Source organism: Centruroides sculpturatus, unplaced genomic scaffold (assembly GCF_000671375.1).
Source record: "Centruroides sculpturatus isolate CEXI.00-Female unplaced genomic scaffold, Cexi_2.0 scaffold354, whole genome shotgun sequence".
Classification (NCBI taxonomy): domain Eukaryota; kingdom Metazoa; phylum Arthropoda; class Arachnida; order Scorpiones; family Buthidae; genus Centruroides; species Centruroides sculpturatus.
In genome coordinates, this window is record NW_019384699.1 from 603,116 (window position 1) to 615,281 (window position 12,166).

The window sequence follows — 12,166 nt, forward strand, 5'->3', positions numbered from 1 at the left end:
ATTCAGGAGAGGCTAGCGGAGCTTGCAGGGTCATCTCCTCTTGTTCCATCCTTTGTTTTTTGGCAGCTTGCTTCTTGAAAAACATGTCCAAGGTGGTCTGTTTCTCTTTCTTCTTCAACACCTGTCGGAAATGATGGGCAAGGGTGTCGTTGTAGAGATCATTGATCCTGTTGGCCTCGGCTCTGTTTGAATAATGAGTGTTGGTAAACTCCTGAACTTCTCCCCATTTGACAAGGAAGTTTTTGTCAACTTTCACTCCTTCTGATGATGTCTTGCTTTGTTTCAATCGAAATCCCCTTTCTATTTTTTTAGAAGCCATGATTTGCACAACACTTGAATAAATGTAAATACTCTGCACTGAGGTGATGTACGTAATATATACAAGGGAGCAAGCTGAATTCTAACAGGAGCTCTGTACTTCAGATATAATAATATATTCTAATAATACTAATATATTATAAAAATAGCAGATTGTCATTGGCAACGGCAAAAGAGTGGAAACATCATTCGCACTTGTTCGCAGAAAGACCGTTGTTTGCCTCACGTAATTGCCGAACCGAAAGTCCGTTGTTCACAGCATCTGTTATACGAGGCACCACTGTATGTACACACATGATACTTAAAAATTGTCATGGAAACAAAATAGCACTGGGAATTGATGAATCATCATGCAACTTTTGAACAAGTGAGCAAAGCCTTTGAAGTGATCTGGAGGTTGAGCAAAGTAAGCAGGGATGGGTGTTGGGCTGAGGAGAGAATGAAGTGAAGGGTGGGTGGGAGGGTCGGACTGCCACCCCATAGGAGGTTGAGCAAATGAGGGAGGGTTGGCCTCTTGCGGGTGGATTAAATCAACATGAAATTTTTGTTATTAATAATCTATGTTTTGGGAACAAGTGGATGAAGTGGGCAAGGAATTGGCCACCTAAGGCAGTTTCACCCTAGTAAAGTTATGTAGAAAATATATCCAATGACAATACTAAAAATCTTATTCCAGAAACATTGCAATTTTTATTGGGCATTTGATTCCCAAGTTGTCGGTATCTTTCTTAAATATCATGTGTTTTATGTGAAAAAATTAATTAACTTACTAAATATCTTTATTTCAATTAAGAGAAATAAGTCAAATGTCACAATTAATTCAATTACTGAGATAAAAGTCTATTGATTGATTAGTTAATAGGAGACACTTGCAGGCTTATAAAACTGCACAGCCAACCACAGATTTGTCTGTTACAGAGAAACCCAATCTGCAGTTGGGTCGGTCAGAACGGGTATAGGGTAAGAATAAAAGTTTTATAAATAATAAATATATTGGCATCTTAATTCTTAAAGAATTAAAAACTGTTCAAATTATTAGAAATATTGATTTCAAAACTTTAAGTTATTAAAAGAAACATTAACCAGATGGCTATATAGTAAGATGCCGTTCTATTTACTAACTGGAGATTTGATTTGGATTTCCATAATTATCACAGATAGTATGGACTTAAGCATCATTTGCTGTTTCCTTACCGATGCTGGTCAGATCCATTCGTAATGGACATATGGTTAGTCGTGTAGCAACAGCAGACAAAGTGTGGCTCGTAAGCTGCATGTGGTACTCAAATATTAGTGATGAAACTTGTGCATTCTCTAATCACTCAGAGATTGAGTGAATAAATTAAAGAATATCACTATACCCTTTCAAAAATGATAAAAAGTATTTATATTAGAAAGGATAATTCATATTACATCAATGTCCATCCAATTAATAAGTTTATTCAGTCTGACTGGAATACACAACTTAATCTGACTGACAATTAACAAGATATGTTGTCACAGTACCATCAACATTAGTGCTGTATTACCACGTCATCAGTCCTTACCAATGTCGACTCTTTAAGGATGATTCGATTATGACAGATTTTTGTCTTGGCAAGCAGTATGCAATATACTTGCTATCATAATGAAAATGTTGCGCGTTGACAAGTAGAATTCAACACGTAACTGTAATGACACACAAAGCATTTGTCCGGAAACAGAAGATTCTCCAAACATTGTAAGTTGTTTGTTTTCAACATGGGAGATTACAAACCTGGTGTTCAATCACATTTAATCTGGCATTTAAGTGAACATTACAACTTGTTGCAATGTTAACAGTTAAATTTTAATAATAAACAACACTTTTTGCCCACGACTATAAATTAGACAGAATTAGTTAACCCAATAAATAGGGTATAACATGTATTTTGTTTGTGTTAAAATCTGAAGACCAATTGGTTTTAATAAGAGTAAGTTCATTGTTAGCTTCCTTCCTTTTTTGTGTGTTTTAATATACTTAACAATATTTATTATTATTAGTGTAACCATCTACCAGAATTTGGAAAATGTAGGAGAAACTAAGACATTTACTGGTCCCAGATAAAATGTTATACCACATTGTCATTGTATTCAAATTTATACTTGATACAGTAGAGCCTCGATTATCCGACCCAATTGGGGACTGGGGTTGGTCGGATAATTGAAAAGTCGGATAACCAAAAAGTATGAAAAAATCCATTATTAGTGTAGTATATTATTACATCCCATGTAATTAGTATATTAGTATATCGCTATTAACCTACTTCACGTTGAATTTTTCTCCATGTTAAGCCTATCAAATTTTTTTTTAAAAATAATAATCGTCGCTATTGTATTGTTAAAAATTAGAAAATTAAGCCTCGTTTAAATACTGGCTCCCTTTCATGGTCGATCCAGTGTTGCCAGCTAAAACACGTAAAAATAAAATTAAAGTAGCCAAGACATAGCCAAATATTGTAGCTCCACATCACTAGCGGACATTTGAAATTTGCCGACTAGGACGGTCGGTTAACCGAGGTGTCGGTTAATCGGGGGTCGGATAATCGAGGCTCTACTGTATTTTAGTTTTTAGTGTATGGGTTACATTGAGAAATTGTAAATGCAGTGCACTGCATATGTTGGTTATCCCATTGTATTGGTGTTGTAATTGTTATGTTGTTACCATGTGTTTGTAAGCTGATGAGGGATCCTTGTACCCAAAATGCATACTTACCTAAATTTGAAATGTGATTATTAAAGACCAACCCTTTTTTATAAAAGTTCTGGTCCTTCTTTCTGTTGGCCTTGGCATGATAAGCCCTGCAAATTGTTATACCCTATTTATTAGGTTATCTAATTCTGTCTAAGTTAGACTTTAATTGAAATGGTGATATTCTATTTTGTCCCTTTCCCAAAATAGAGCTTTCTCTCAAATTTTCATTTTCGACACATCATCAGTTCTAAGTTTTGGCAAAGAATTATTAAAACTTTTAATACAGGTAAATTTGCAGTGCCACATTCTACAGTGACATCAGTTTTTTATTTAAGCTTCAAACTTATCTGGCACTTTGTCAAGATCAGAGCAACACACTTCATTATTGAAAACAGGATTGCATCTACAACAATAACTGTCTTTAACACTATCACTAAAGATTGATTGATTCACACCAAGAGAAGTCTCTTGGTGTGAATCAATCTTTAAGTATGACTCTCGGAGCATTTCTAGTCCACCACTCTGAGGTACCTGCAAATTAAGACTATAGTCGACCACAAAAGTTTTAATTTGCACAAGCTTTACATCAACAGACAAATCTGCTATATTAGTGGAAATTCATCAAGATATTTACAAATAGTTATACAGTAATGGTTTATTTTGAAGAAAAAAAAATGACATATGCTATTTTTTCCAAAGTGAAATTTTGAGGGATGCAGTAATATATTTTAATTGTAATAATTATTATTAATAATCTAATTGTAGATGAGTGATAAAAATTTTGAAAAAATTAATAACATAATAAGATTTACCATTATGAAGTTGAGATGTGAAAAATTAAATTTAGAGAAAATTCTTTCTTGATATTATAAAATTATATAATAAGAAACAGATTAAGCTAAATTCTTCATTCTTTACTTTTTTATATCTACATGGATATAAGTTTATTGCATTATACATCTCAAAAAGAATAGTTAACTCTTTCTGTTAGTGCTTTAGTGAGTTATAAACTTTTAATCTTGCAGTTTCGACGAGGTTCAAGTTCGTCAATATTTTCCTCTTCCGGTCGTTCTGAATGGACTTTTTAAATTTGTTGGTGAATTATTCGATATAACGATACAGGTATAATGTATTATAAAATTATAATTTTAAATATAAGTGTAAATCAATATGTTTTTAAAATTTAACAATGTAATTCCATGTTTAGGAAAAGACTGCAGATGTCGACACTTGGCACGAAGATGTCAAATTTTATGAAATTATCGATAATGCTGGTAAGTTATTATTTTTAAATTTATATATATTTAAGATGTTGGATGTGCTTTTAAGTTACTCAAAGCACTCTTAACTTTATTAAATTATACTTTTGGTTTATCAAATAATGCATTTTTGGATGCATGCATAGTTTAATTTTGAAAAATGTAAACATTGCCATTGCAATACATATAACTGGAGCCTAATGTAATCGAGCTGTTATCGGGCCATAAGAAAATTGATTAAGCTAGAGAATTTGGCTTAAAGTTAGGCAGACAACTAATTTGTCATAATAATAATAATAATAATAATAACTCTCCCACCACGACCAGGAGGAGACCATGAGAGAGCCCAGTAATTTTATTGATCCACAGGGCAATGCAGGCTGGAGCACAAGCTCCTGGTAGGGACACCCATGCCAGTAAGGTCTGTGGGGAGAAATGAAGCTAAGAGTGACCACATCCACATTCTGTGGAAGTCTTTATCACAGTAGTAACCAGATCTAAGTGTGATACAGGCTCAGATGTTGCCCTGGTTAACAAGATCCATATTTATGGGTTGGGCAGAGGCTCATGTTCGAAAAATAGGCCACAGTCTCCTTTGGTTGCCAGTGGCAAAAGCAGTACTAGCCCAAGCATGGCTACTGCAATGCCCTCAAGAGATGTGAGGAACCAACCTAGCCTTGGTGTTTCTGTGGTAATGCATCCACAGACCACAAAGACTGGAAAACCATGCCAATGGATGAAATGGACAATGGAAATAAACTCATTTATTTCCATTGGATGTAGTAAGTATGGATGATAAAGTCATTTATCATCCATACTTACTGTATCATCACAAAACTCAAAACAAACATGACAGCGTACAGACAACAACTACACCATAGATTCACACAACAATATCCTCACCTCACTGTCACTGAACAAAGGGTTGTTGATCAAAAAAGAACAATTATACACAACAACCTTATCCCACAAAGAACACTTGAACTTATCAAATAACAGGTTGCTGATCAAATACATCAACAGACAGAAACATTTAACATTAATGAAAATCATGTAACCTATCAGGATAATCCAGCTACAAGCACTGATTATAGCACGCACGCACGCACGTGCGCGCGCACACACACACACACACAACTACCACTAATGATACTACAGATACTTCCTCCTCCACCACTGATAACATAGATATAGATTTAGTTAATACACTCTCACTTTTATTTCAGGAAACACTCACTAAATATAAAGATCCAGATCCCACAAAAATATCGTGAATACCAAAAATCAATACATCTAAGGTAGTAGGAAAAACACTAACGTATGTATACACCTACACTACATCCATTTAATTTCTACACTCTCAGACATTCATACATTAGTTTATGCTGGAGCACTCACAGTAGTAACACTCCATGGGCAGAAAAATACAATCACAGACATATACAGTACATACAAAACACAATTCTATCACAAGCCAAAAAAACATCAATAGAACCAATAAATTCACATAGAACAAGTGGTTGGGTGGCACTATAAATGAGCTGGCAACTTACAGAAATGCAAGGATAGTTTACAAATTAGTTCCTAATATTTACAACTTACTTAGAAATGATAAAGACAAACTAAAGAAAGAACAATCTGGAGTATACAAAATACCTTATAAAAAATCAACAATTAGGTTTTGAGAATGTTTTCGCCCGTGAACATTTTCCTTTTCCAGCACCGCCTCCACCCAACTAATTAAACCCTCTAATGAAGAAAAAATGTTCAGGACCATTACCTACAACACCCTCACCACTGTATACAAAGAGCGAAGAAACAAATTTTGGTTAACCTCCGCAGAAGTCTCGCTCCTCCAGAATGCCAAAGACCATCCTAACAAGTACCACCTACCAGGCATCTACAGTATCCCCATCATTGATCATTGCTACAACTGTTGCTTACAATACATTGGAGCTACGTCTTGCCCATAATATATACAATCTCAAAAAACATCAAATGTTCAAAAAACATCAACATGTCCATTAAAAAAGGTTTAACCATGGATTGGATGCATACAGCTTTGGCTATCTATGCATCCAATCCATGTGTCCAGGTAGATTTCCACAAGACACACCTCTTACATAATGCATTTAAACAATATTTCCTTAAACATCTGGAACAAGTGGAATTTTACAAGGCCACCGCTATAACTTGGTCATAAATTATCGCAACGTTGACTTCTTTGCTATTTGGAAGTCTTTCTATGAATTATAAGCTCTCTCTTCCGTCTTACATCATATACCCTTCCCCTACACACATGTTCAGCAATCCCTAGTGTTTTCTCAACATAGATTAATTAATAACGTAACAGTATTAATGTTATAGATTAATTAAATTCAATAACACTTTTAAAATAAATAATTATTTTGTTGTTTTGCTCAGGGAATTCGATAGCATTCTTCTACTTGGATCCGTATATGAGGATACCAGAAAAGTTATATGGATCGTGGATGGAAGTTGGACAAAGTAACTAAAGATCAGATAAAAGAAATAATTTTAGATTAAAATGCAATTTTTATCTTACAATTTAGCATACTCATTAATTATTTTTTGCATTTTAGATAGAAGTAGCATCGTCGGTACAATTCCATTTGCATATTTAATTTTCAATTTTCCCCGACCATTACCAAACAGACCGTCTTTATTATCATTCCAAGATGTTCAAACATTATTCAGAAAGGTATATTTATTTTATAATTTCTTCATATATTAGATTTACAAAGTAAATGTGACAGTTTTTCTCATTATTGCAAAGTTTGGACATTTAATTCAACATTCATTAACATTGGCTCCATATAACGAAATAGCCGGCATGACTAATTTAGAGTGGGACGTTGTGGATGTCTGTTCAAATTTCATGGTCCACTGGTTATACCATTACGACACCGTGGCTTCTATAAGTGGTCACGTCAACGACGGAAGTCCGCTCCCACAAGACATTCACAATAAATTACAGTCAGGTAAATGCACATTTTAAGATGTGCAAGTGTACATCTTACATGTGTAAATGATAAATTTTTCAAGATTTGAATGCAAGATGATCAAAGGATTTTATTTTAGATCGAATCCACATGGCAGGTTATACCTTAGCAGAACAATTGTACAAGAGTGCTTTGGACTTGGAGTTATATTCTAAGTAAGTTATAAATTCTGTTGCTAACTTATAATTATTTATGTTCAAATGATTTTTTCTGATCAACAGAAATATTTTCTGTTGATTCTTTAACATTGTATGTCTATTACTGATTATTAAAATTTAACAGATTTTGGGAACAATGGATCAAAGCATCTGTCAAAACGAAAACGTTTGAGAATATTATGCTGCAACTATTAGTGTGCAGATTATTTGCTCACTAATAATTGGATGTCTGTATTCTTAATATTTACAACAAAGGCTGTTTGTCTTACTTATTATAGTTAGTTTTATAGTTGATCAGATTGCAATGGGCAATTGCATTATTAGACCAGTGTTTTCCTTCTTTTAATCCATCATATCAAATTATTATTTGTTAATATTACAGCATTGTACAAAGGTGACTCAACTTCTATTTGGAATTTTGGTAACAGCAATGAAACTGTATGTTTTACATAGTCCCAATTGTATATTAATGTATGGAAACTTTGTGCATTGTATATTTCATATACAATGAACTATATTCAACTATATTTCAAAACTTTAGTTCAAGATTTTTTGAAAATATGTATTCAGTTTAAGTTTCTACCAGTCAACATGCAAGATATTTAACAGTTGTCTGATTATCAATTAATCTGTTATATTCCTGGAAATTGTACACTCTGATCCTTGGAATAACTTTATAATATAAAAGTGTATTAAGGAAATTATATTTAATTTTTCAAATTGTTTCAGGAGAGATTTTTGGTTGGACATCTCCAGACACGTGTGGATGTGCTACATGCCGTTGCCGTTCGATCAACATGATAATCACCTTTGTTCTTTCAGAGAGATATTCTGTGATGAATTTCCTGCTTCGTACTTTTCTTTTCTGTGGTCAGAGGTTGGTGCAAAAGTTAATTTTTCTATATAAGAAGAGACGAACAGTTTTAGTGTACTTTAGTTAAGATTTTCGGCAAGGAAGAAACTTATATATTTGTATTTAAAATATATACACAATATTAAATGTTTAATACTTTTTTACTTGTTATTAATGTGTTTTGTTTCTTCCAGATGGTTGCAGCAGACGTGTTCAGTGCTTTTTGGGAAGTTGGATTAGATAATAAAAAACAAATCAAAGAAATTGGTAGAAGGTATGTAACATTAGTTTATAAACAACTAAAATTTGCAATTATTTTTATAAGTTTATCAATTAAAAAATTTGGATTGGAGAGCGAAGTTTCAAGATTATTCATTAAATGAGTATAACTACATTAAAATTTAATGTATGAAATCAGATATTATTCAAAAACAATGACATAATTGTCAGAAGTCTATTATAACTGATAGAAACAATAATAAGCATTGAATCAGTTCTTCAACATTGTGTTAGCATTTTGGCATTATATGACTGAAATTTTACCTTAAATAATATTTGAAATATCAAATACCTGATACGTTTCTTCAGTATAATTTCTTCTGTCATTATGCATTATTTATACATCTAAAAAGTTATATAAAAAATAATGTAATTATTTTATTAACATGATAATAAGTTCATTACTATATACATATATTCATTATTATATCCACAACTCTTTTGAACTATTTTCCCCTAAACTAGTTTCTTTCTTTTAGGTTTCGCGAAACCTTCTTGTCTGTGGGCGGAGGACGACATTCTAGTGAAGTGTTTCGACAATTTAGAGGACGTGATCCATCTCCGGGTGCCCTACNAAGTTCATTACTATATCCACAACTCTTTTGAAATATTTTCCCCTAAACTAGTTTCTTTCTTTTAGGTTTCGCGAAACCTTCTTGTCTGTGGGCGGAGGACGACATTCTAGTGAAGTGTTTCGACAATTTAGAGGACGTGATCCATCTCCGGGTGCCCTACTGAAAATTTACAAACTAAAATAGTTAAGACTTTGGATTTTAGTAACATTAAGGAACTTAGTTTTGCGTTACAATTATGTATTTAATATAAAAAGCAATAATTCTAAATAACAATTTTAGAATTAAAGATAAATACATTGTACAGTAATTTGAATAAATATCTTGTTTTTGTATACGAGACATTTGAAAGTTTAAAAAAGTTCAATATAGTTTTTATTTAATCTTTCACATTTACAAGAAATGACTATTATTCTTCAAAATACTCACACAAATGTATTTACTCTAATCATATCTTTATTAAAATTTATCATCATTTTCAGAATTAAGAACAAAATGACTGAAGAGCAGTTTTTAAACGAGTAATTTGTGTTTTGACTACGACTTTTAATCTGCTGAAAGAATTTTTTAAAATTATGCATTCACAGAGACAAATATGTTAAAAGATCCAAAAAGGTTCGACAAAACACAGGTAAGAATAAATATAGTTCCAGAACATTACTGCATTCTCGAACCTCTGTTCGTCTTTGGCTGTTCCGACATGACAAGTTACAAATTCTGGATTGTTCCGTTCGTGCCAACAGTTGTTGGCACAAATAGAACGATCAAAGATGTCTGTATTTAAGGTAAGCAAAAGCTCTGAAAACACACACACACAAAATGACACCTACTATACTTTAAATTAAAATCACAGTCTAATTAAAAGACGGTACCCAGAATTCGACTACACGTAAAACCGCAATAAGAAATTTAACGAGATCAAAGACGTATTAACGTAAGATTATCGACCGAGGATCTAAGATAAAACTAATGGAACGAGGTGGTAGTTTGCTCGCCAAAACCGGGCGTTCCCGCCGCGATAAGACCCGAATTCGACCGGCCGGTCTAAAAAAGTGGCGGACCGGGACATCCCGGAGGCGCGGCGTCCGGGCCGACCGTTTAGGAGGAGAGAAGACGCCGAACCGTATCTTTCAAAAAGCTAATTAATTTATCACGCATTTAATAATTTAACAGTCATTAAATAGAGAGTGGCACGCGGGGACGTCCGAGCAGTCTCTCGGAGCGGCAGGGGTGGAGCGGCGCCAATCAATAACCATCGTTAATATCCGTCGTCTCCGACACGTAAACTCTCGCATTCATCACTTCTTTGTATTTAACCGTCGAGAAGTAACATAAATGACAAGTCAATAACCTTTTCTTCCACGTGGAAATTAATGACATTCATTTTATTTGCTTTTAACGAATCACACTCTACAATGCATTTCCAATTAACTTTACTAGCACAAAAGATTTTCTGGTAAAGCATTATATTTTTTCTATATATAAAAAACAATTAAAACTTATTAATTGTTAAAGGTCAACAAATCACCACCACCATCCCTTTGTCTGCTTTAATTTAAATAATTTTAATTCGCATTTTTTTTTCTACGCAAACCATTACCAAATTTTACGTATCGAGTTTGTTAACCGCTTTCAAAGAGAAAAAGTAATTCTAATGTAATAATTAATTAATTTTTAATTTAATAACCAAAATTAGTTTCCCGATCACGTACTAGATGGCGACACCTTTTGACCAGCCTCTTCCAATAGGAACTACGTTAGGTAGTTTAAAAATATTTTTTCTTAAAAAAACATTTAGAAACTTTACAGGTTAGACCGAACTTAATAATAATCAATAGTTTGTCGGAAAACGTTGCCCCGGCTTTATCCACAAATCTGATAGATAATAAATAAAAAAATATAGAAAAATATTTAACATCAATTTTCGAATTTTAACTTATAATAGTCTGGCAACACTTGAATCTCGTCGGGAATTCGTCCGTCGAGACGTCATTCTTAGGCCCGGGGAAACGGAAGATTGGCGAAAAGTTCGATATTGTAATAATTATATTACAAAGGAAGGAAATACTGGGTCGAGCCGCACCCGATTTCGGAGATAACGCCCCAAATTTTTCGTCATTAGGAACCACCGCGTACACAACTAGTTGCGGCTGTTACCGCAAACACCGGAAACTGGCCTGTACTAATATAGCGTAGACACTAACAAAATCTACCGGCGGGTTATAAATTTAAGGGTAGGAGTAAATACGCCAGACACTTTGGAGGGCGAAGAGGACGCTTTAAAAGCCGGGAAACAATAGAAGAAGTCAAACCAGACGAAAGAAAAAGAAAAAAAAAAAAGTTATTTGGGGTGGAAGACGGGACGCGCCAATTTCGGGTCGGCGGCCAATACGTCACGTCCGCACGTAACCGGATACGGGCATATTTTACCGCGGCAAATTGATGTCGGGACCTACCGTTCGGATAACGAGAGGGCGCGCGACCGCAATTCCCCCCCCCACGCGCCCGGACTCGAATCGTCGAACCCGAATGCCAATCGACTCTAACGGTAATTAAGAAGTCGGACGACGGACTCGGGCCGCGGGCGATCGATGGAAATAAACTAATTTGAACCGCGTTTTTTCCACTTTATTTATTTTTTTTAATTTATGGCATTAAAAAAAAGATAAACCGGCGATGCGACTTTAATTACAAAAACAACTGTCGAGTTTTTTTTTTTTTGAAGTTTCTCTCGACGAAGTGTCTATCAAACAACATATCGGGAAAGACAGATCGAATTCTCATTTAAATTACTTTAAAATAAACCATTAAAATTAACCGGTGTGAAATTAAAGATTTTTTCCTCCTCCGAAAGGAGGGGAAAAAATAAAAAATAAATATAAATTCTTTTCTTTCTTTTAGGTTTCGCGAAACCTTCTTGTCTGTGGGCGGAGGACGACATTCTAGTGAAGTGTTTCGACAATTTAGAGGACGTGATCCATCTCCGGGTGC

The 12,166-nt window shown here is 34.1% G+C and overlaps 1 protein-coding gene across 1 annotated transcript in view; it reads left to right on the forward strand.

Annotated features, from left to right (window-relative positions):
* Positions 1–9,536, forward strand: part of LOC111627513 (probable cytosolic oligopeptidase A) — a 52,858-nt gene extending 43,322 nt beyond the window's left edge. Inside the window, exons 10-19 of the mRNA XM_023371102.1 lie at positions 4,057–4,153; positions 4,239–4,305; positions 6,715–6,798; positions 6,894–7,012; positions 7,088–7,292; positions 7,393–7,468; positions 8,201–8,348; positions 8,519–8,598; positions 9,083–9,168; positions 9,330–9,536. Coding sequence (XP_023226870.1) covers positions 4,057–4,153; positions 4,239–4,305; positions 6,715–6,798; positions 6,894–7,012; positions 7,088–7,292; positions 7,393–7,468; positions 8,201–8,348; positions 8,519–8,598; positions 9,083–9,168; positions 9,330–9,361 — 994 coding nt within the window. The 3' untranslated portion in view covers positions 9,362–9,536. The remainder of the gene's footprint in view (positions 1–4,056; positions 4,154–4,238; positions 4,306–6,714; positions 6,799–6,893; positions 7,013–7,087; positions 7,293–7,392; positions 7,469–8,200; positions 8,349–8,518; positions 8,599–9,082; positions 9,169–9,329) is intronic.
* The last annotated feature ends 2,630 nt before the right edge of the window (positions 9,537–12,166 follow it).